Source organism: Canis lupus, chromosome 20 (assembly GCF_048164855.1).
Source record: "Canis lupus baileyi chromosome 20, mCanLup2.hap1, whole genome shotgun sequence".
Classification (NCBI taxonomy): domain Eukaryota; kingdom Metazoa; phylum Chordata; class Mammalia; order Carnivora; family Canidae; genus Canis; species Canis lupus.
The window spans coordinates 6,173,330-6,199,363 of NC_132857.1; the positions used below are offsets into that span (position 1 = coordinate 6,173,330).

Genomic DNA, 26,034 nt, shown 5'->3' on the forward strand with positions numbered 1-26,034 from the left:
ATTGAGAGTTGGACACTTTAGGGACTGAATCATCGATGCCCCATAAAATTTTAATTTTGAATAGCTATGTTAAAAAAATAGAATGAAACAGGAGAAATTAATATGAATAATACAATTACTGACAAGGGTTTTTTGTTCTTTTTCTAAAAATAGGATTTCAAATTCTGTGGCTATTTTATACTTACTGCACATCCTAGTTGGAGTAGCCACATTTCAAATGCTGACGATCACATGTGTCTAATGACTATCATTTATCAGCCCATTTTAGAAGCTTTGACGATACACCATTCACATTTGGCTCTACCACCCATGTTGCTGTTTTCTGGTGTGACACGAGGTACCATACCTAACAAGAAAACTATGTAGCGTATGGGATTGAAGGAAGATCTTCAGGATCTAAAGCCAATCTGAGGTCCCTCCTTAGGAACTAAATCAGGCCTTGATGATTCTGAGACTTTGAAAGTGCCTCTCACCTCTGCATATTCTCTTTTATTTCACGAGGATTTACTCAACATGGCAAGGCACCAGTTGTTCTGGGTCACATGTTTACAACTTCCAATAGTTGAGAAATGATCAATCTAATCCTGTTTAGTAATGTCCTGGCTCAGGTCACATTCCTTATCCATGGCAGCCAGGAAAAGGATATTTTTGGCCAGGATGTTACATGCCCATATTTATAATCATGGAACAGAAATTATGACCAGAAAAGGGAAGCCACCACACTATATCACATCTGGTCCTTTCATAAGATACTTTCAGAGAGTGGAGGTGATCCCTTATGCACAGAGGGCACTAGATAAATATTTGTAAATAGCACTCATCTGACAGGAATGCGTAAAATGAGGTCTGAAGCAAGGGGAAGGATATAAATGCACTTGCTTAGAATTCATTTTTATGATACACAAATATTTGAAGACTGTAAATTCTGAGTTTATAAGTTTAGGACTGTTGATTATAGGGGTTTGTTAACATTGAAGGTAACTCAACATCTTCTTTGTAACCTGAATTTTCTGCAAATGTGTGGATGGTTGGGAGAGGTATGTGTGTCTTTGGGGACTAGGTGTGGCTTTGCAGAATTTTTGAATATGACTCTCTTACGGGATTGTACTATTCTTTTGGCCATTAGTGAGACTTCAAGTTTTCTTCAAAAATACTGTCTTAAATACTGCAAAGAAGGAGAATGTTATTTGGTATTGAAAGAACATTGTTTCTTCTTGTAGAATTTATCTCACTTCCTGTCTGAGTGGGGTCCTTAGTCTCAATTCATGAGTTTAGTCATTTAGCACCAAATGTAAAATCGAAGTGTGGTTCCATGTGAGGTAAGGATGAAAAGTTACTCCCTGGGATTTCTAGTGTTCTACTTTTTAACTTCTATTTCTTCAGCACTGATCTGTTCTCCTTTTAGGGAAACAGAGACCTCTCCTCTGACTTTTATGAGGGGAAGGACACTAGAGGGAGAAGTGAAGAAGAAGCTTCTTTTAGCTTCCTTTTTTTTTTTGAGGAGTATCAACACGATTGAATGAGGGACCCCACCCATTTTTACTTTATGAAAAGCATAACAACTGGGAAAAACTATTTATTTTGGCTGTATAAAAACCCTAACTTGGGATACCCAAAGCAAATTATCTAGGATTTAGGTGGATAATATAAAAAGGAAATGATAGAGGCTCAACTATTTGGATGGAAGAGCATGGGTATCATAGAATTTTCTCAGGTGCCAAAATAACAGAAATAGTTCTAATCTTCTCTGAGCCACTTTCCCAGCGAGTGTTTCTTGGTTCCTCGTGAAGCTCCCACCCACCTCATTCTCACTTCTCACACATAGTTTTTTTGTTTGTTGTTGGGACATTTAGAAGTGTATTTAATGGGATTTGTAAGTATAGCTGCAGGGTAATAATGTTCCATTCTTGTCACTGAATCTAAAACCACCTATGACCACAGCCCGAAGTGATATATAGGATTCCTTTTCTTTTGGTATTTGTTCTATAGACACTAGATTAAGAAAGTTAGTAGGGTTTGAAAATGTTTTATCTTTCTTACTGTTTTAAGTAAACATTTTAACCTTAGCTTATATTTCTAATAAATTTTATTTTATTTTATTTATTTTATTTTATTTTATTTTATTTTTTAAAGATTTATGTATTTATTCAGGAGAGATGCAGAGGGAGAAGCAGGCTCCCCACAGGGAGCCCAATGTGGGACTCGATCCCAGATCCTGGGATCACACCCTGAGCAGAAGGGAGATTCTCAACAGCTGAGCCACCCAGACGTCCCTCCAATTCATTTCAAATTTATAATCATGATATGACAATAGTTCATACACTCCAGAAAAAAAAATCATATGTATTATCAACGCCTTCCAAAACTATCATCCTATGCATTCCTTTTCAAGTTTTTGGTATACGCACAGTTTTTTATGTCCTTGTAAGCATTGCTTAATTTTGAAATGAACTTTTTTTTGGTAAAGTCAATGAAACAACATGCAAATGAAGATTTTGTATCTTTTACTTGGTTCAGGAGATCGCCTAGAGCCGACGAGAATCAGAAAATGGCTATTTTCTGGAGTCACGGTGATTTTTACATCCGTCACACTCAGGTGATGCTTTTAAATACACATATATTACAGGTTCCAAGAAATAGTTTTTGTTTTTTACTGTTGAGTAAGTCTCACTGTTGGCATGTGCAGGACTGCGGCTACACAGGCTCATTCTAGCTCTGTAAATCCTAGATTTGACTCTATTACTCAGAGACCCAAAATTAAAAAAAAAAAAAAAAAACTAAGCAGGAACTCTTATGAAATCTTAAAATCTTTTTTGCTGTGAACAATGCAGCTTTTTTGGGTTGTGTTTCATTATCAAAGCAGCTGCGTGTGCGATGTTTTACGGGTGAGTTAAAAAAAAAAAAAAAGCAAACTCCTTTACAAAGCCGTGATCATTTCCTGTTTCATTTTTCATTTTCTCTTCGAGTGAAGCGCTTTTGTCCCTCTCTAGGAGTTGCTTTAAATCTCTGGGAAGGTCTGTTCCGAATTTACTACTTCTGGATTGGTTAAGATCCCTTTTAAGTGTGTGCTTTGTTCTCTGAGAAGCTTAGGTCAGTTGAGCAACATGCTGCTAATGTTTAAAAAAAAAAAAAAAAAGAGCTGAGTAATGCTGGAGCCTTCTCATGTGGCTGATGCAAACCTGGAGAATTTGCATCATCATTAAGCTGGAATAAGTTGGTGTGACAGGCAGGAGCTTAAATACCAGCCCATGAGGAAGCGAGCGGTCTGTAAGGCTAGGGCAGCAGCAGCAGCAGCTCAGCAGCAGAGCTAGTGGGAGGTAGGGGAGGAGCGGGAGCACCATGAGCACACAGGTGTTTCTGAGCAGTAATTAGATAGCTGGGAGGGGGCAAAGTACCCCCTTGGAGTCCTTACCTGTGCACCCAGTAGCACTGAGACAGACAACCTGCAAGCAGAGAGGAAGAGATTTGGGTCAGTCCCCCCAAGAGACACCAAAGTTGAAAGTTGGGGGGGGGCTGTTTATTTTTTCCCCTCTGTTTCACTTTTCCCTGAGTGTCACTACCATGGTCAGGAAGCCTGTGGTGTCCACCATCTCCAGTGGAGGTTACCTGCAGGGGAATGTTAATGGGAAGCTGCCTTCCTTGGGTGGCAAGGAGCCCCCTGGGCAGGAGAAAGTGGTGCTGAAGAAGAAGATCACTTTGGTGAGGGGCATCTCCATCATCATTGGCACCATCATTGGAGCAGGAATCTTCATCTCTCCTAAGGGCGTGCTCCAGAACACCGGCAGCGTGGGCATGTCTCTGGTGATCTGGACAGTCTGTGGGGTCCTGTCCCTGTTTGGTGAGTGCAGCTTCTTCTCGGGGGGGGGGGGGGTGTTGCCTGTGGCACTGGGCGGTTGGCTCTCTGGGAAAGCAGAGGGTGGTTCTTCATGAATGTTTGGAATGAACAACACGGGCTACATCAGATTTTCTGAGGCTTGCTTCAGTTTGAGGGGACCCAAACACTGTCCGCTCCTGGCAGGACCCTGAGTGTCCAGTTGCTTCCTGCTGCCCTCAGCCTCTTTTCCTGGCCAAGACGGACTATTTTCTGACTTTCTCTGGGGTGGTGAGAGCCAAGGCTGACTTCTGATGACCCAGGAAAATACAGGCGAACTTTCTGCACCAGGCAGTTTGCCTAGTTACGCGCCTTGGCAGCTGGCACGCTGAATGAAACACCTGTGAAGTGAAAGCCGGCATGGCCTATTTAGACACAGAAATGAGTATTCAGCAGAAGTGTTACGGTGTTTTTATTGCCAAAACAAACCTGGGGAGGGGTGAGAATGGGGTGCGGTCTTTTTTTAACTTTTTCAGTTGGTGTGCTTGTCCTGCCATGATATTTTTTTCAAAAGTCCTGCCATGATAATATGTGTTGGTGGCACATAACTCGGTTCCTGTGATGAGTGGGACTATTGCAAGGGTCCGAGCATATTTCTTTCTTTTTTTTTTTTTCAATCTTTCACCTCTTCCTAACACCTGTAAACTTTTGCAATATAAATAGTAAAACTGGAATTGGGTGTTAGCTTGCCCTGCTTGCCCAGATCTGTTTCCTTCATTTATAGTTCGCTTGGTCCTCGGGGATGTAGATACCTAGTCCACTTGTCCACTGAGAGCCTGAACAGACCTAGAGGTAGAAGTATGATTCTCAATTATGCTTCAAAACCTAGATCTCTTGTGTGGATCTGCTGTTAATAGCAAAGAGGTAATAAATACCTTTCATGGGGTGGGCAAGTTACTAGAAAGTTACCTGAGTTGGTTATAAAGGTGACAAAAACTGGTGGATGCTGAAAAAAAAATTAAATTTGACTTATACTATGTGGTAAATGAATAAGACGTATTTATTTGCTCTTTTGTGGCAGGTAGTGTGTTTTAATGCTGAAAGGCCCTATTCTTTAAAGGTACTAATACAAAGCTAACTCTAGGGTTAAGCGTTTACTCTTGGCCTTACGTGTACCAATCCATTCATTCTTAAGGCCTTGTGATGTTTCAGTGAATTACTTTGGGTGTGCATCTAGAGAACCCACATTTCCATTATTAGGAAGAAGGTATTTCAAGTAAAACTTGTTAAAACAAAGCCTTAGTATAGAAAGATCTGTAGGAGAATTATTTTTAGGTTTTTACAAAGAGTTTGTGGTCTATAGGGTTCTGGTGTATACATTGAGACTTTGTGCCCCTCAGTCTTTAATCTTCTATAAATACTTGGTAAATTGAGAATAAATCAATGTCTAATAGGAAAAACCATAACCTATTTCCTGGACTTTTCATACTTACATACATGCAGCTCCCACTGTGTGATTTGATGTGTGTACACAATAAAAGGTTCTTCAGATATGGTAAAGGGGATTGTGCTTAGGATTAAACTAGTTAAAATGCTACTGTACTATGAAAATATGGTTCTGTGCGAGTAATTCAACTTAAGCAGACACTCAGGAAAAAAAAATTAAAAGGACTAGCTAAGGTTACACTTGAGTTGGTATCCTTTGATTGCTAATCGCAGGGAGCATACTCCTATATTAATCTACTTATCTGTATTTACATTTTATTTGTCATTTAAGTTCCTAGGAGCTTTTGACAGGAGCACCTTCCTAACAGGAAGCAAAGCAAAATGTAAGGAAAACAAATCCTTTCTCTCAAAACTCTAGAACTCTGGGACTAAGAGTAAAGAATCTGTATATTTGGTTTACAATTTTTTTTAAAGCCAGGGTCAATACATGGATTTTTACATCCTGTTTTGAACTTCTTTCATCGGGGTAAAATGGTTATGGAGCTTGAGACTTTTAAATGAAACTCTCATTCCTCCAGAACTCAATTTAAACCTAGGGCAACCATCCTGGAGTTTCAGCAAAGCGTACACAGGTCTAGGTATTGATTCTCTGGCAATAAATTCTGAGGTACTTAAGACTTTCCAATAACATTTTATATTGGAAGCTTTTTTTTTTTTTTTTTTTTGGCGCAGGCTACCAACGTGGCAACTGGTTTCCAACAGAGTGAATTGCAACTAGTTACGATTCATTACAAATAGGCCAGCTATATATTAGTGATCCTCAAATATCAACCTGCAAGCTAGTTACTTTAAAATCACCTGTACAAATTTTTAAAATAATGTATTTCTTTGGATCCCTCTCTTGGAGAGTCTGGACTTCCTTGGTAGAGAACAAGTGTGGGGTATGGCCTTAGAGTCTGTTCTTTGTGTTTAAATAAAACAATTTACTTCCAGGTGATTCTGATACAGAGCTAGGCTCAGGACTAGGATTAATGATACTCAGATTTCACTGAAAATCCAAATTTTACTCCTGTTGGACAGCTCTGCCTGAAGCTTTACTGATCAATAATAATTTCCCACACTTGTAGTCTCTGCAGTAGCTCCTCCCAAAATTGTGTTCCATTTGAGTTCTTGGTAGTATGAATAGAATTTTTCACATAGTGTCAAGATGTTTTTTTTTTTTTTTTTTTTTTTTTCATTTTCTTGACAGTTCATTGCTCAAATAGTAAGTATATTTTGTGAGGAGTTCTCTATGTATCAGGCCCAGTACTGTCCTTGGCACCCATTATCCCATGTATACACACAACTCCCTTATGGGGTAAGAATTGAGATCTCCATTTTATAGAGGAAGAAATGTAGGTTTGGGGAGGTTCTAGACCTTGTTCAAATCCATGTGAATTGTATTGCTGAGTGTTAAAATTGCTGTTTATCATGATTTTTACTTAATATACATAACTTATAGCATCTGTTTCTAAACAGTATGTTGTTTCAACTACTCAGAAGTGTGCACTTCAGAAAAAAAAAAATCCAAGAAAACCTTTTCTAGAAATAGAATATTGGGGTCAAAATTCATTTTGTCGACAAACCATATCCTACAAATTAAATGTGTTCTCGTGAGGCCTAGAGTCTATACTTTTCTGAAGAACAAATAAATCTTGTTAAATTTGATGTGCAACACAAATATCATTTATTAAAAAGATTCTTAATATAATGAGGTCAATTTGAGATAATTCCTTGTCTTGGTGTGTAGTTCCTTTAAAAATAGGTTAGTATGATTGGCACCTGTCTTCTCTTTTCCTCAGGGTTGAGATTCAAAATTCTTAATAGTATGATACTATTTTAGAAGTCTGTCTTTACCATTTCAAATAAAATTATATTGTTTGAATACAATGAACTGAATCTCAAATATGAGGAAGTTATAAGGGGATTTGGTGGCTTCTAACAATCAGATGACTGTTTTTTCTCTTGAAATAAGGACCTCATTCTGACCAAATGATACAGTAACATAAACATTATTGTATCAGTTCTTCTATTGGATGAGTTGGTAATGTGTTAATTATGTACCTTTTTACTATGGACATTTCACAGGAGCCTTGTCTTATGCTGAATTGGGAACAAGTATAAAGAAATCTGGTGGTCATTATACATATATTCTGGAAGTGTTTGGCCCATTGCCAGCTTTTGTACGAGTCTGGGTGGAACTGCTCATAATACGGTAAGAGCATATATTAGAAAAAAATTAAGGAAAAATAAATCCACTCATTATACCCTTCTTTAAATCATCTTGATTATTTTTGACTGATCAGAAATAGGCATGTCATGTGACCATGTTGTAAGCATGTCTATTTCAGGATTTGAAATCTGTGATGAAACACTTCTGTCAATTAATGTTTTTATTTATTTTATTTTATTTTTTTTTTTATTTTATTTTATTATTTTATTTTATTTTATTTTATTTTATTTTTTCAATTAATGTTTTTAATGCAGTTTTGTCACTGGCAGAAGTTCTCCATCCATGCCAGATTTGTAAAGTGTCTGATTTTCTTTAATATTCAATCATTCACTAACATTTCTAGAAAATATGTTGACCTGAAAGGATATGGAGCATAAAAAGCTACCTTAATAAATCATACCTTTTGACTGGCCAGGCAAAATTAAATGTTAAGCCAGTAGTTGGAGTTTTTCTTCTTGTGGATTGCATCATCATTTAACTTCACTCAATTGTGACTAGGAAACTTCTGTGCCTAACAACTTAGTGTGTCATTGAGTTTACTACTTTACTAAAGGAAAAAAAAAAAAAAAAAAGCCAAACCTTGAATGACTCACTTCCTCTTGTTAAGCAAATCAGTGAACTGTAATGGAAAAAAAAAAATTATATTGTTGTAAGACTTGTTCTCCTTTCTAATTGTCTGGGTTTAAAATCAAACCAAAAAAAAATAAAATAAAATCAAACCAAATAGTGCTAAGTCACTCTGAATAGCAAATTTCCTTTGCCTTTGTGGGAAATTTGTGATGTCATATGTGGAGTTTAGAGTATCACAGTTCCTTAAAGCTAACTCCTACCATAGAGTGTGACTTGCACATTCTGATTGTAGAGTTTAACAGAAATAACTGGAGAAACTTGCTCTTACTGTAAACTTATCAGACATACACAGCTGAGAGTTCCTGTGAGCTTTTAGCCTAATATTTGGGGCATAAGTAGCAAATGCAGACCTAGTAAGTATTGATTTAACACTACTCACGATATTTATAGTTGTGGGCATCTCTTTTTTAACAAGAAACTTAGAGTAGTATTTACTTCTATATGTCTGTTCTCATACTAGCCTATTCTGCATGATTTAAAACTTGTTATAGTGAAATAATGATAAAGAAGTATTCTGGACCTTTTCTAAAATCTGGGATTTGCCTGGGATGTATCACCTGCTCTTTTTTGATTTATCTGGATATTACTTTTCAAGGGTTAACCTAAATCCTATCTTTTCCACAGTTAATTTCCTGTTTTCGCTAGTTTATATTTATTTTCTCTCTTAATTCTTCTGAAAAAAAAATGCAGTCTCTCTTTCTTACTTGACATTCAACATGGTATCTTGTATTCTTACTTAATATTTCAGGTGTCTATGTTGTTTCCTCCGTTAAAACTCCAGGCATTTTAAATACATAAAATGTATTTTATCTCACACTTTTTTAAACCATTATACTCCTTAATCAGTATCCTGAGTATCATAGATAGTAAATTCTTTTTGAGCAGCAATGTATTTGTTGCATGGCTTTGGCTGATTGCTTGGCATTATGATAAGCATGATCACTCTGTTCATAATAGCACGGATACAGTGCTCATTCACTTATTTTTTTCATTCCTTAAACAGCCGCTGAGTGGTGCGTGGTAAGTTAAAGAGATCTAAAGTAGAATGAGCCTCAATACCTGTACTTAAAATTATGCTTCAGACTTGCCAGGGATAATCTGTAGTACACAGATTTCAAGAAAAGAAATATCATATATCAGTACATAGTGGGGATCATTAGATTGAATTCACATATTAACCATATATTCAAATAGTTACTGGGTTTATACTTAGGATAGATACTATATCAAATACTGGGGATAAAATAGTGACTAAGATGGACATAGTTTGGAACTCATGGAGCTCAGGGGCACATGAGGGAAATAGTTATCAATCAAGAAATCACATAGTAAATATAAAGTTGCTACTGTGATAAGCAGTGTGAAAGGGAAGCCATGAGATTCACTAAGAGAATGTACTTGGGGAGCTCTCACCTAGAGGGTTAAAAGAATTTCCTTGAGCAAAAATAGATTGAACAAAGATACGGGGTATAAAAAAAAAAAACTATCAATGAGTTAAAGGGGCTTCAGGCAAAAGGTATTCAGCTCCTTCTAGTTGGAAGAAGCAAACCAAAAGGAAGGGAATGCTTAGACCAGATGGAGCCATAACTGAAGGGTTTTTGCATATCCTGAGCATGTTTTGAAAGCACTAAAATGACGTGATCAGATTTTAATTTATACATTAAAAATTTGCAAGTGATGAAGAATTGGAAAAATCACCTTTTGGGGGTAGAAGAAGAGAGGGTCTTTAGGAAATGAAAATCAGAAAATGTATGGTGCTTTCTAGTATAAGCAGGGCAACATTGGAACATAATAGTTGTTAGTTTTCTGACAATCTAGGTATTGAACATGGGCACTGAGTAACTATGAGAAGAGAAGCTGAGAGCAAAGATTGGCAGGAGAAATTATATAATTCTATGAACTTGCCTGTGTATGGAAAGACTACGCATTTGTATAGAAATATAGAGTCACATGTCATTTTCTCATAGAAATATTAGAAGAATTAGAGTAGAATGCTTAGTTACCTATTTTACTATAGACCTGAACTTATTTAATTTTCTAATCTCATGCATGTTTTCTCAATTGTATAAAATCACAACAGTGTTTTTATTTTTCAACTTATACTCTGCATTTAAATGTTTTTATAAAATTAAGAATAATTACTTGGCTTGTCAAGTTTTTGTTGTACCAGAAAAATAAGAAGAATACAATGTAAGGACAAAAGTGTATATTTGCAATGAACACTTATTAATAATAATTTTTGAAGTTGAATTTTGTGTTCATTTTCCTGACTGTGCCCCCACTCATTCGATCTGCTCCCTTGACCCATTCATGCTGCAGCTGGAGTTTAGTTGTTGACTTATTGGGAGGACTGCTTCTTGTAAAGCCCAGCTTTGTCAAGATCTCAATAAACTAGATTTTTAAGGAAAAAAAAAAGTCAAATCCAGAAGAGCAGTGACAAAATTGATAGCACAAAGACTTACTTCCATGGACATGGGAAGTTAAAAATAGCCACTGAAGTTATAGGCAATATTTTCCTTGGAATGTCTATGACAACCTACTCAAATATGGAGTTTGGAAAATTATAGACTTTTATTTATTTATTTATTTATTTATTTATTAATAAAATATTTTATTTATTCATGAAAGACACAGAGAGCCAGAGACACAGGCAGAGGGAGAAGCAGACTCCATACAGGGAGCCCGATGTGGGATTTGATCCCAGAACCCCAAGATCACGCCTTGAGCCAAGGCAGATGCTCAACCACTGAGCTACTCAGACATCCCTAGACTTTTATACTTAGCATGTTCTTTATGTTGAATAACATTACCTCAAGTTAGAGAAAGTTCAGTAAAGATGCTACTTATATTTTCCTTTGTTAACCTAATTTTTTTTCCAGCCCTGCAGCCACTGCTGTGATTTCTCTGGCATTTGGACGCTATATTCTGGAACCATTTTTTATTCAATGTGAAATTCCTGAACTTGCAATCAAGCTTATTACAGCTGTGGGCATAAGTGAGTATCACTGGTACAAATATGAAAAAGAAAAAAAAGCAAAATAATTGATGACAAAATTTCTGTAGATTTTTTGCATGATGGGATTGCTGTTCACATCATGCTCTTTTGGTGTTCAGTTCCTTGCCCAATTTGTTTCAGAAAATAAAGAAAAGAATGAGGATTCAGAATGATCTCTGGTATTACATTTTATGTCAGTTTACACTGGGTCAATAGATATGATGGCTAATCTTTTGATATAGGCAAACAAAAACCACTTTATTAGTAAAATAATACATGAAGAGAGAATTTTACAGACAAAATCCCAATTATTTTATGGAGTTTTGAATTAGAAATTATCCTTCCTCCTTGATAATATGTTGAATGATAACTCACTTATCCTTATAGAGTGCTCCTCATGTGTTAGGTGTGTATGTTGTACTCAGACATTTTATAATGTTAGCAAACTGTCACTCCCAGTGTTACAGTTTTTGCTGTCCATTGATGGTCATGATAAAAATCTGCTTTTAATATTTGATTATTGGTAGCACTTCTCAAAATAGGTCTCCATATTAGGAATTTGTTCATTTTTATCAATGTGCTCAAATACTAGACATTTTTTTAAAAGACATGTAAAAGAGGAATATACACAACATTACATAAGTGGTATGAAGCCAAACCTTTGAATATTATGGAAAACAATAACTTAATTCTAGATGCTAATTGAGCCAATTTTAAGAATCAATATAATCATGTTTGATTAAGTTCTATTTGGAAATGGAAAATGACACAGGAATAACTGAATTTCATACCTAATGAAAAATTTTTCATTTATGTATCGTTATGGTATTTCAATAGAACACTGAACAATGCACATTTACTGGTAGGGAAGTGAGTGGCTTGTTTGCAGGAAATAACTAGGAATTCGACATAAAAATATCTCTAGTGTAGATACATATATTTTGAACATAGGTTCATTCTGGATTTTCTATCTTATCTACCAAACATGTACACACCATTATCCTGTGAAATCTTTAAAGAAAGATTTCTGAGTTCTGAAGGGGTGATGGCAAACTTAACTCATCATGGTCCCTAACGGACACTACAGATATGAGACTTAGGGACAAATCATCAAAGCTTTCCACACTTCAGTGTTCTTACCTGTAAATCCTGCAGAGTCTCATAGGGTGTTTTGTGAAGAGTAAATGATATTAGCTGAGACAACAAACATATAGTATTTTGGGTGATGCCTGCAATTTATTAAGAACAAATTACAAATAGTAGCTGTTTGTGCTCTTGTGGGAAAACATCATTTGAAGTTCCATGAGACCAGGGGCTCTTTCGCTGCTATATGTCTAGACCTTCACATGGTTTTTGTGTGGTGTTCGTGCTCAATAAATATTTGTTGACTCACTGATTTTGTGAGAAGACTTCTAAGAATTTTTCTCTAGTAGAAAAATATACTTGTTAAACCTGGAGGATTACACATCTCCAGTTTTCTCAGTAGGACAATGGCGGTAAATGAAATAGAGTTTGTTCAATGTGATCTTCAGATCTAATACCATGAGCTTTTGTGGGATGAACTATATTAGCATAGTAGTTACAGCTCTGGCTCTGAAGGCAAACAGCCTGGAATTGAAACTTATTGTGATAATTTCTTAGTTATGTGATTTGGAGCTAAATATTAAACCTTCTTAAGCATTACTTTTATTTATTGGTAAAATATCTGCGAAAATATAATCTGTCTTGGATGGCTGCAGAAAGATGAAATTACATCAGGTTTTTAAAGCCTTAAGCAAAGTGCCTTGCCTGTAGAAAGTTCTTGATAAATCTGGTATCCCACTAAGGGATTGGACTAACAGGCATTATTATAACCATGATATTTTTGTCCCTAAAATGACTGAGGCAGAATAGTAGCATGATTATTATATTCAAAAAGGAGATGGAGGTAATGTTTTTGAGAGATTTGTAGATTTACAATAGGAGTTTTAAAAGTTATCTCTAGTGTAGGCATGTGTATTCCTCAATTTAATTAAAAGAATTAGCAAACTTTCAGTAGATTTTATGTAAACGTTTACAAGTTCACAAATACTGCCTCTTTGGATTTCAAATGAGATGGATAATCATGACATAGTGCTATTTTGGTAAGGTCTGGATGGCTCTTTTTCTTTATCTCAATGCTATTAAATATTTATTTATTTATTTATTTATTTATTTATTTATTTATTTATTTATTTCCTCTGGTTGAGAACCCTTGCTTTATATCCAGCCAACTGTCTTTTCTTTTTAAAGATTTTATTTATTTATCCATGAGACACACACACATACACACACACACACACACACACACACACACAGAGGCAGAGACACAGGCAGAGGGAGAAGCAGGCTCCAAGCAGGGAGCCCGACGTGGGACTCGATCCTGGGTCTTCAGGATCACACCCTGGGGCAAAGGTGGTGCTAAACAGCTGAGCCACCCGGGCTGCCCCTATTAAACTTTTTGAAGGGAAAATTTGTATTTTGGAGGAGAGAATGGAAACTGTTAAAACCAAAATTTTAGTACAGTTATAGGTAAAGCTAACTAAGCAAGTTGTGCTTAAGCAAACTCCTGTAGTAGAGATTGGTGATAGAATAGGTCACAAAGCCTGAGTAAATCTTGGATGAACGTAGACATCTTCATCATTTTTGCCATTAATTATAATATTGGCTTACAGATTTTGATGTTCTATTTGCAAACTTGAGATTCTGAGGCAATCCATTCCTACAATCCGAAACAGTGAAAGAGAAAACAAGGTATTGTTAGGACTCAGTGGTAGGTAATATAAATCAGTGGCTTACCTGGGAGAGTGAAACTATCTTCTAGAAGGATTTAGCTTTACTGGAGCAAAAGGGTGGACATGGAAATGCAGAAGGAGAAATTTACCTGGGGGCAAATCTCTCTTATTCTGTATTGTTGAAAGTGAGTATGGTGATTTTCTGCCTGCGAAGGGTGGAAGGTTAGTGAGATGTGGAAAATAGAGTTTAATGGCACAAATTGCTTCCATGTCTTCCTTGGGGAAGGAAACAGTTTGTGATAGTTTGAAGTCTCTAGTTCAAGTGTAGAAGAAGAGCAAACCTGAAGGATCTTGTCCTAATCAAGTCACAGAAAAAAAGGAATTTCAAGCTTTGTGAAATGTTAACCAGTCACTTGAGAAGTGACGATGGGTTAGGAATAGGAAGTTACTAAATGCTAATTTATCTGCACTTTGTTGAAAATACTTGATATCATTTCTGGCAATTTAATAAAGAGAAAAAGTTTTTGCTTATGCAGAATCCTGTTCATTCAGGTAAACATGGCAGGCACAGGGAAATCTAGCTGGGAAATCTTATCTTTTCACATTAAGTGTTCTCCTCTAGCCCCGTCTGGACATCACACCTATGCAACATGAGCAAGTTTCACTGTCCACGTAGCTTTGTAAGCATTGAAGGATGCTCAGTCCTTACAATGGTATCCAGTCTTTTGTTCTGGTCTTCTGAAACTATTCCCTATACAACTATACATTTAGATGGCAGAGCATTATAATAAAAATACTTTTTTTTTTCAAAATATGAAATCTACCTCGAGATCCATTCCTAACAATCTCTGAGTCTCAATATCCTTTCTTGATTAGTGTTTATGGGTGAGTAAGGAGCCCCAGCCTGCTTCTCATACCTTGTGGGAATAATTAAGAGGAAGCAAAGACAATCACACTTGTGACTATATTATAAGAAAAAAGTAGGGATCCCTGGGTGGCGCAGCAGTTTAGCGCCTGCCTTTGGCCCAGGGCACGATCCTGGGGGCCCGGGATCGAATCCCACGTCGGGCTCCCAGTGCATGGAGCCTGCTTCTCCCTCTGCCTATGTCTCTGCCTCTCTCTCTCTCTCTCTCTGTGACTATCATAAATAAATAAAAAATAAATAAAAATAAATTTAAAAAAATAAGAAAAAAGTAGCCAGTTCCATTACTGTATCACTGTTCTTACTTTTCCCACATTATTTTCCTGGTGTCATTGAATTACATGAAAGAGAATCAAGGATTGGTTCTGGGCTAGGATTTCGAATATAGCCTGTGGAGTGGTTTTGCCCAAATATTCTGAAGTCTGGCTCCACCTCTTCCTTTTCGACCACACCTACTTTACCAAGACAATGAATTCATAGGTAGAAATATATGAACACTGAAAAACAATAACCATATCCTTCAGGGGAACAACAAATAAAATGTAGGATCAAAGTATCCTAAAATCCCAGCCAACATAAACATGAACCTTGGCAGGGAGGCAGAGCCACCAGGAGTTTGAGAGAACTAGTGAGATCATCTATGTCTTTGGAGCTACTTCCTCATTGTTACCTGTGAGCTAGGGGTAAAAGTGTGGACTCTAAAGTCAGTTTACCTAGGCTCCAGTCCTATCTTTATGCTTACCTGTGTGAATATAAACAAGTTAAATACTATCCCAGGGTTCAGGTGGCCATTTGAAGAATGCAGACAATGATGGTGACCCCAACATAGAGAGACGAGGATTAAATAACATTATCCATATAAAGTCTTTGTTCAATGTCTGCCATTTAATAATCCTTCACAATTATTTAATGCTCACCATTTTTATTCTCAATATCGAGATCCTAGATATAGACCATCTCTCTTTTTTTAAAGATGTTTATAGCTGGAGGTGTTTATCCTCTCGGAAATCAAGAAACTCAGGAAATGAATGCTAACAAAGGGAAAGGTAACCTAGGCAGTTGTTCTAAAGAACTGTGGAATGAGGGACTTTAACTCACCACATAGCATCCCTACAGCATCCATATATTTTATCAATTTAGCATGAAGCAGTCAGAAGTCAGAAACCAGGGAGAACCTAAACCTGGGAGGACAAACTAATATATCCAAGCTTAGTAATCTTACTCAGCAAATCCAAAGACAGGCTTGAATTCTAGAAGTGCAGAAACACTTGTTGGTCCTTCAAATTTCCTAAACAATCCTCTTCAGAAACAGCTCCATTCAAATATGTATTTCTTATCTCCCGGATTTATACATATAGCTTTTGTGGTTGTGTTTCAGTTCTTAGAAAACTGCACTATAAATAAGTAAATAAAAATTCTATGTCCCTGTATTTTATTTTGGTAAGGAAAAAAAAAACAAAATTGATATAAAGAGTTTTTAGCATGTAAAATTTACAATTATTATTCAAAGGAGGTAAAGCTAGGTAGGACCACAGAACTTACTCAGATTTCTTTTATTACAATGTGGGTAGTTAGTCTATAAAAAATAGAGTAGATATTATTTGTTGCAGAAACTCAGAAACCCCGCGCATTTAGTGAATCCCAAAGCCCCTTTTCAATATTGTTGGATAAGCTACATATGTAGACTTAAATTTCTGTGTAAAGACACGAGATGAAACAGCACTTCTAGTAACTTGAGGAACTTTACCGTGCATCTGTACTGGCTTCCTTGTTACTTGGTAAGTTGTATCCTTCAGGGTCATTTTTGGTGTACCAAAAAATGAGTGTAATGTCTGGATATTCAGATAAAGTGGGGTTTTGAGAAACCTTTAAGAGGAATCAGTTTTAACTAGAATTTTTACTTTACCTGCCTGAGAGGAAAGCAAGGTAAGATTATCAATTTATAATATTTACTGATTTTGTCTTCCGTTTTTCTAAGAAAACTTTACAAAATAGAAGAGAAAACCCCCGTATGCTCATTTTTTTCTATTTCAACAGGCATTAAGACACACTCTGTTTGAAAGTAACAAATCCTCTTTCTTCTCAATTATAGAAGTTCGCCAAATATGAATGCTTCTTTGTCTCTCCTCTCTCCTTTCTCTTCCTTCCCTCCCTCCCTTTCTCCTTTCTCCCATCCACCTTTCTTTTCTCCTTCCTCCATTTCCTTCCTTCCTCCTTTCTTCCTCCCTTCCTTCTTTCTTTCCTTCCTTCGTTTCCTTTTTCTCTTTCTCTTTGTCCTTTTATCCTCTATAAAGAGAAAAATTGGGGAGTACTTTCAGAAATAGTGTTTTAGGTTTTAGGAGCTCTATTTAAAAGAAAACAGTGCTCTTTTGTTGGTAGTAGGAACATGAGTCCAATTTTTTTCAGGCCAATGCTGGATCTCCTTAACTAAAAAAATCATGCTTTTTATATGATGACTCATTTATCACAGAATCATTTGCATAAAAAAGGAAAGAATAAGTGGATGATGAAGTGGAGAACAGAGTTGCATTAAATTATTTTCAGTATGTAAGTGCTTTATATTGGAGAAAGAAAAAGAATTTTATTTTTTATCCTTCCTCTGATAAAGTAATGCACTTTGCTATTAACAATAGCAAATGCTATTAACAATAGTCCTGCCTTTTAGCTTCAAGCACAGGTAAAATATTTCCCTAAGCCTCCCGTGGAGATTATTTGGGGTTCCAGTCTTCCCTGATCATTCTCAATCATTACTCCTTTGAAACATTTCTTCATTAGTAGCCCCCTAATTAACTTTATATGGGATCTTCTGATCCCTTATTTTCCCATCTTTGACTTTTTCAAAAATGAAAATTGTTGTATTGATTTTTCACTAAAAATACTGCATGTCTGTTATTAGAATTATTATATGCAGGAAAAGAAATAAAAATAGAATATTCAGTATTCTATCATCTATAGATACCTTCTATAGATGAAGTGTTTGTTAGTGTTTTGATAAACACTCTTTCAGATTTTTTCCCTTCATTTCTTTCTGTCTTTGTGTATTCATCTATCCATCCATCCATCCATCCATCCATCCTTCTCTCCGTAACTTGCTGTACTGGTCAGTAATATATCATGAACATCCTTTCATGCAATACATATTTAACTGTATCATGATTTTAAATGACTGCATAGTAAATCATTAAAAAGATATACCTTAATTAGCCTTCCTTTAGAAGGCTTCCTTTAAAAAATTAAAAAAAAAATTTGCTTGCACTAATTCTAAAGTTCTAAAATGAGCTAGTGATTATACAAGGCAATGGAAACTATGAAGATAAGGGATGATTGTATAATAGGAAAACTTCCTATTGCAACTAGAACGATAAAAACCGTGTTTTGTTTTGTCCCCTGAGAAGTATGTTCATACAATTGGGTAATTTGTTTAGGAGGGATATACTTCTATAAAAGTAAAGCTTATAGATAATAACTGCAAATGTCAGGTATGAGCAGCTTTGGGTAGGGATGAGGGGGTGTGTAAATACTTAATATAAACTTCTGGAAAGAGTATAAAGTTGAAATCTGTGGTTTAGAAGAACCTGCAGAAGTCATTCCAGCCAAGTATAGGAGGCAAGGTCTTAGAGTATCACCATTAATTTCATGCCTTCTTGGCTGAAGTTAGTTTTTTTAAACTGAGGATTCATTTATTCAACAAAATTGTGTTGATTAGCTTTCTGGGCCAAGCATGGAGCTGGACACGAGCATACAGGGATAGAAAATGCTTGTTCTATCCCTAGGGTTCTCATGGGCTACCACTGGGGGAAGACTGGATAGTTGAATGCTTCTTAGGAAACTGCAGACGGCGTCATTAAGAAAGGGAAATTCTGATGGCTTCAGAACCAAGGTGTGTCCTAGTCCGGGAACTCTTTTGAACTCATTACTTATAACTTTTTTCCTAAGTCCCCAAACACATCTCAGAAGTCTATATTTTTAAGGTAGGTTGAAAGTCAGTCCTTCCGGTGCTAATTGGAATGTAGAGAGGAAAACCAGAGTGCTGGCTAGGGCTAGTTCTGAGAGTGAAGAATAAGGTACTAGACAACTTTTTGACGTTTTACCATTTCTTGAGTGATTCCATACTGGCAGGTGCGTATGTGTAACATCATTATAGGAGGAAATAGTTGCCTGACTTACCAAGCTGGAGAGTCATATTCAGCAATTTGATTGCATATTATGATGACTTCAGGATTTGGTTAGAAGGTATTTATACCTGATTTTTAGGAAACTACAGTATATGCCCACTCTTACTGACATATACAAGGACCGAGAGATGAATTTTTACTGTCCAGGGTTTTATCTAAGCTTCTTCAACTTCAATGTGCATAAAAGTCACCTAGACATCTTGTATTTAAATCTGGGGCAGTGCCTGAAATTCTGCATTTCCAAAATGCCTCCAGATAATGCCAACTTTGCTGGTTAAATGGATGGCACTTTGAATAGCAGGGACCTAAGGTGTCTTCATGCCAATGAGAATTCACCTTTTGTAACTTCATCTATTTGTTTGCAGCTGTAGTGATGGTCCTCAACAGCATGAGTGTCAGCTGGAGCGCCCGGATCCAGATTTTCCTAACCTTTTGCAAGCTCACAGCAATTCTGATAATTATAGTGCCTGGAGTTATGCAGCTAATTAAAGGTATGGACTGGAAAGTAAATGCTTTTTAAAATACGTATCTGCTTTTGATCTTTCCTTGCACTAACTTTCGCTTGTCCTAGCAGAATCCCTTAATTAGTCTCGTTTCTGGAACTTAGACTCTACACTGTCATCTAATTGATTTGAAAGACTGCTGCATGGTGGTGGTGGGGGGGGCGGTGCATTGGTATTTACAGCTGAATGGCAGCAAGAGAATTAAGACTGGCCAACCAACAAAATAAAGCATCAGTGAATTCTATCCATATAAACTCTTTGGAGTGAGAACTTGAAGTGGAAAAACAAATCTGCCATTAGTTTTAACTACTGACAACTATACCTCTTACATTTACTTTAAACTAGTTCATTAATATAATAATAATAATAATAATAATAATAATAATAATGACTAAGGAGAAAGGATATCTGGAAAATAATGAAAGATGACCATAATTCTTTTACTCTATGGCTATAACTGCTTTTACCTTGAGAATAGAGTCTTGACAGAAGGAGAGATTATATGGGAAGAGCATTCCTAAAAACCAAATATTATCTGATAAAAAATGTTGTAAAAACTTAATTTTTATTGTTACATTATCTTTAAAGTAAAACATTCATTTCTATGGATATGTAATATTATTTGGGGGGAGTATTTGCCTAATAGATTTGACTGTTTAAGAGGAAAAGATGAAATGGTTGAAGAGGTGATGTTATTTAGAGTTTCAGTTATTCTAGGGAAGAAGGTACATGTAATTGCTTGAATCCAGTGGAACTTGTTGGAAAAGTATGAGATCCAGGTGAGTTATTTAATTAGCAATGGACTTAACAGTAGAAAATAGGAAAGTGAGATGGAATTGTGAAGGAGTGACATAATTTAGGAATGTTAAGTATTTAATGTTTACATTGATATTGTCCATTCCAGGAAAGGGAATTTATAGAGAAGTGTTATGAAGTTGTAGGAGAAGAATTACACAAAGCAAAAGGAAATGCCCAAATCCAGCAAAATCATCACTGATGGTAGAGGCCTCAAACAATAACAAACATTGAAAGATCCGTCACTCTGTAGCTAGGGAAAAGGAGCTGCTATTGTCCATTTACTAATGGAAGATCTTAGAACTCTCCTGGCTAAATGGTTGAATCAAATCCAACAAGTTCAGCCAACTCAGAGTAAACACAATAAAGATTTTAATGCTATGCCCAACACCAAAGAGAAGACATGAGCTTGCTCTTCTAATTCACATTGGCCACCACAGAGCTGGCCTGCTCATTTTATCTGATCCATTATAAATATAGAGAAAATAACCTGTTTTGTTAGTGCTTTCTTTTTCTGGCTAACTCTTCAGTCTTCTCTAAGGAGTTTCTTCCATTTTTGGAAAGTGCAGAGACCCTGAGTCATTGACCCTACTTTAGTTCTAGTTTAGGTTCCAAAAGATGATATACTGTTCCTTAAAACTACGTTTTTTTCTTTCTTTTTGATGTAAAACTGTAGTCATTTTTTTTTTTACCACCTATTTATATATGTATGTGAGATGAGGTGAAGTTTTCCAAACGTTATTTTATTGGAAATTCCTTAAGAGCAGAGATCATAATTTATCTTTTGGATCTTTTTCAACACTTAAAGTAGAATGATTCTTTAATTAATATCTATGCTATCAGTGCTTAATATGAACAGGCTTCCTTTTATAGCTCACCTAATAGAGAAATGCAGTAAGAATATTACCACATTTAAAGTGAATTTTAATATTTTACAGAGCATTTTTAGCAAGTAAATTTACTCTATTAGTACAAAGTGTTGATTTTTCTTTCTCTCTAACTTAATCACATATTTTTCACATTAATTTGAAACTCCAGGAAGAGAAAAGCTTTACTAATACAGAGTGTGCATTTATTTCCACTCTAATCAGATCCTGAAAACAGTTGTATGTTCTGTATTTACTTATGAGGATTTGTTAAATTTTCCTTTGACTATTATGACTTTCATATTTCTGAGACTTCTGTTATATAGCCAAAATATCCCAGATGTTTAGGAAAGCCTCTCTTTTGTAATACTTTCAAAATGATACTTTTTAGGATTTCTGCTTTAGGACCTGATCTTTAATAAACGTTGGTTTTTCTTACTGCTTATTCAGTCCTGTACTCTTAGAATATTATCTCTTTAGGCCAAGGAGACCACAGGTCATGAGAAAAGAATATTCAACAGATGTTTTTATCTGAGCTCCAGTATTTATATTTCCCTTCAATGAGGCACAGAGATGTTTTAGTAAAACAGGCATTTCTGAATTCACTGTGTCATTTCTTTTAAAATGAACTATATTTTGGAACTGGATACTTTGAGGGAAAAATTATTTAGTGCACAACTCAACCTTCTCTATTTTTTATCTCAAAGCAGATTATATTAATATATATTGTTGTCTGGGCAACCCAGGCAACTACTGAGATTTCAGTGAAGAGAGAGGTTCATAATCACATAGATCATCCACCTCTCCTATCCTTCTTTTATTTCATTAAGTGAAGACCAATTTTGAAACAAAGTCATATTTCCTGTTTGGGTGATTTCATTTGCCTTTTTCTTCAGAAAAGAGACACAGAAAAGGAGCCTTCAGAAAAGGGTCTGGCTGTGCTCCAGTGAAATTTTATTTACAAAAGAATCTTTGGAAGGGCAGATTTGGTCCATAGGACTTTCCAACCACTGAGGGTATTTAATGGACTACAGGGGAAAACAGAGCAGAAAGAAAGTTAAATGATATGTGAAGGTGGTTCTTGGGTTTTTTGCTACCTCCTCATTGACAGTAGACCTGTGGATATTGTTTTCCAAGTGTAGAGGCCAAGGGCACTCTGCCTCAAGATGTTTATGCCACTTTGACATAAACATTATTTTGAGTTAAAAATAATCAAAACCCAGCAGATTCAGGAAAAGCTCTTTACCTCTCCTCAATTGCCTGCATATGCCCAGAAGAGAGCTATTAACAGATTCCTCTTTACCAAAGAAATTCATCTTACACAATAGGGCAACTTTTGTTTTCTAAAATCTCCTCTTACCTTCCTGTTAATGTTCTTTCTCCTCTTTGTATCCTCAGAAACTCACCTTTCTTCTTAGCTCATGTAACTCATATTGCCTCACTCTCTTTAGAATTTCCATGTCTGTGGGAGTTCCCCATACATATGCTATTAAATTTGATTTTTTTCCTGTTAATCTGTTTCATGTTAGTTTAATTCTTAGTCCAGATAGAAGGACCTTGAAGGTCAGAGGAAATTCTTTCTCCCCGACATGAGCATTATATTATCATTATTTAAAAGAATTCTATCATACTCCTATAAACCATATCTTACAGAATATTCTTTAGCCTTTTTTCATGCTCAAACTTTTTAAAAGTAGAGGCACACTCAAGGAATTGCTTTGCTCTTTGCAATAATTTTATTACAAGAGAAATGTGAAATAGTGTTAGTAGGGATCAATATACTCTTGGGACTCCTCCTCTAGACTGGATACAGTATTAATAGATGAATCCGGCAATGAGCAAGGAGTGAGAAATCTGGACCTGAAACGGTATATATAGTTCATCCCCAACCTTCCCATTTCTTTCTCCATGTTTACAGTTAAAGAATGAACAATAACCAATTCTTTAAAAAGTCCTTAAATCTTTCTGTTGTCCTTGCAGGGCAAACACAACACTTTAAAGATGCTTTCTCAGGAAGAGGTGCGAATATTATGGGGTTGCCACTAGCTTTTTATTATGGAATGTATGCATACGCTGGCTGGTAAGTTGATATCTCTAGATCTAGTGGTTTGTATGGTTTATTAATTCTTTCATGTACTTTGGTTAAGTGCCAAGCAAGGTGCTAGACAAGTGTGAATAGCTACAATCCAGCACAATCTGCTTTACTTGAAGTGAGAAAGATGGTGTGGCTCCCTCTATCAGGCCAATTACTATGTATATGATTTAATGTAAGTGTGACTGAGTCTTTCAGTCAAGTCAACCATTAGATTTAGCCTGATGTTATAAAAAAACAAACACATGTGGGTCTTCATGTTACCAAAAGATCTACTGCAGCCACTAACTCAGAAAACAAATGGGTAATTCTTGGTGCCCATTGCCAGAGCCAACTGCTCCATCCTGGGGAATCCTGAGGGGGGCTAGACAAATAGAAAGTACAGCTCCTGGCTGGGCTTGCCAATGCTGATGCTGAATAAACTCAGATGAACTTGTTGCTAGAGAAGCCAACACCTCAAGTGATGAGGGTTTGGAAAAGGGAAAGAGAGAGATTTATTTCAGATGCTGCCAGCTGGGGCAAGTGGCAGGCTCAAGCCTTAACAATCAACCTCTCTGCCTGTAAGATGGATGCTTAGAGTTTTATAGGGTAAGGTTCGGGGGTAAGTGCAAGAGAGCAGACAGGGTGCATGTAATCATGGATGGGGTGGGCATGTGTTCAGCCTATGATTATGCATAGGGAAGGGGATGTGTGGGTGTGGTCTTCTAGGCATTCTGTTGCTATCAGGGTTTTTCTGGTCCAGTGGTTAGTATGTTCGGTCATTGTAAAATGTCTCTGTGCCTCAAGAAAGTGCGATAATAAATAAGCACAATGGGTTTTGGTTACAGCTCGAGTTAAGTGTTCTTGTCTATTTCTGGTTTTAACTGTTAGAGTCTACAATTAAGCAAGAGAACTTGCTGACATTAAGAACCAATACAAATCACTTATAAGTCTGTTTCAGTGAGGACATAATAGTGCCATGAGAAATTAAAGATTAATTCTTTGCTGTCAAAAGGCCTTTCACCTGAAGCTCCAAGGTTGTTTGTGAATAGTAATTAATTGATTTTCTCTACTTTCCCATGAGAATGAAATAATTCAGATATAGGAATAAGTAAGATGTTCCCAGGAGGTAAAAATGATACTCTAAAAGCAGGGTAGGAAAAACTAAGATAATGAAATCAGGTATAATAGATAGTTTGTTATATTTTAAAGGCTCTTACAAATTCCTCAAAATTTCCTCAACATTTAAGAACAAAATATGCAGGAAAGATGATTAAAATCACTATGATATGGTATATTTCCTTTGTGTATGTTCAACTGTGATAACCATTCTGGTCGGAGCATTAGAATTTTATATTTATGCCTTATTTTATTCAGAAGCTTGAATAACAATAATCATGGATAGAGTGGGATTTTTTACTAGGTACATTTTATTGCTCTAATATTCAGTGGAAATGACTGTTACAAGAAAGCTACTGGGTAGAAAAGTATTGTTTAAACATCAAAATCATTGTAGTAACATTAAATTTCACTGTTTTGGGGTACTTAGTAGCAATATATCTTTAGAAAATTATTTATGAGCTAATAGTTGTACAGCTTTACCTGTGAGAATGGTCTATGAACATAAAGATAGTATCAGGAAACCACACTAATATAAAAATTATATAAATGCATTTGATATAAATTTTATTTACATCTGCTTCTTTAGTTTTTAGAATCTTTTCTTCCAGTGAATGCATGGAATATAAAGATATATTTCAAAATAAATGAAGTATTTACCTTATTGATCTCATGGAATTGTGAAAACATAGCATTAGAGGAAAATTAGGAGGGTCTAAGAACTTAAAATTTTAACCTAGTTTTTGAAGCAAAGCATGTTTGAAAGGCATTCGAAGATTGTAGCTCTAGGCAGTATAGTGTGGAATATTTGTATATTTGAGAAATATTCTTATAACCATTGTCTGTAAGTATTAATCTTGAACCACGCAGTATATTTGAAGTCTTTTTAGTTTTATCCAAATCACAATGTGGTGCTGGACAGAGAGAAGAACAGAATTGTGATCACAGGGTTAGTAGCAGAATCAACTATTCTATGGCTCTTCAGCTTGGATCAAAGCTCTGGTGCCCTGGGGCAGCAGCCAAGCTACTGGAAGGGTAACCCAGAGACCAGAGTGAAGTGGGGAGGTGGTAAAAGCTTTCAGCTAGAGCCAAGTGTTGGGAGCCCAGCAATATTCAATCAGAAATGTGGAATGTGGAGATAGTCACAAGGGAGATTTGATTAATTCTATTGAATAAAGTTTCTTTTGCCTGTGAGTACCATGCATCTGTTCCCACGGAATCTTAAAATATTCTTGTATCCAACTCCATCTCCCACTACCGGCGCCAAATATTCAGGTCACTAGCATCATGGAGAGCAAATCTCCTCCACTTCTGTAGGCTTTTGAGGGCTGATAGATTTTTCCATTTTTTTCACTCTTTTCATTTTGAATTATCTTATTATCTTGATATCTAGTTTTATTGATGCTGAACCTAAAATGCCACTCTTGTTAAACTGATTTTAAAAAATAATTTAGGTGACATAGATAAACTTTATTTAACAATTCATGAAGTGGGCAGTCTGCTTTCAAGTGTCCAGAGAACTGCAAAATGGGATGGAAGACAAGAAGCTTTTTATAGGAGGAGCTTTTACAGAATTATTTCAAAGAATAAGGGACAAGGAAAGGAAAAATAGAAAGGAATAAGGAACAAGGAAATAAGCATAGATCCTAGAGTTGGTGTTTGGGGACTAAATGGCC

The 26,034-nt window shown here is 36.1% G+C and overlaps 1 protein-coding gene across 2 annotated transcripts in view; it reads left to right on the forward strand.

The window, feature by feature from the left end:
* Nucleotides 1-2,987: 2,987 nt before the first annotated feature.
* SLC7A11 (solute carrier family 7 member 11) overlaps nucleotides 2,988-26,034 on the forward strand; it is an 89,130-nt gene continuing 66,083 nt past the window's right edge. The window contains exons 1-5 of one of the 2 annotated variants that reach the window (XM_072788375.1): nucleotides 2,988-3,838; nucleotides 7,385-7,511; nucleotides 11,039-11,154; nucleotides 19,370-19,495; nucleotides 23,149-23,248. In XM_072788375.1, the coding sequence (XP_072644476.1) occupies nucleotides 3,562-3,838; nucleotides 7,385-7,511; nucleotides 11,039-11,154; nucleotides 19,370-19,495; nucleotides 23,149-23,248 (746 nt within the window). In that variant the 5' untranslated portion in view covers nucleotides 2,988-3,561. The remainder of the gene's footprint in view (nucleotides 3,839-7,384; nucleotides 7,512-11,038; nucleotides 11,155-19,369; nucleotides 19,496-23,148; nucleotides 23,249-26,034) is intronic. The other variant, XM_072788376.1, reaches the window with a different exon arrangement.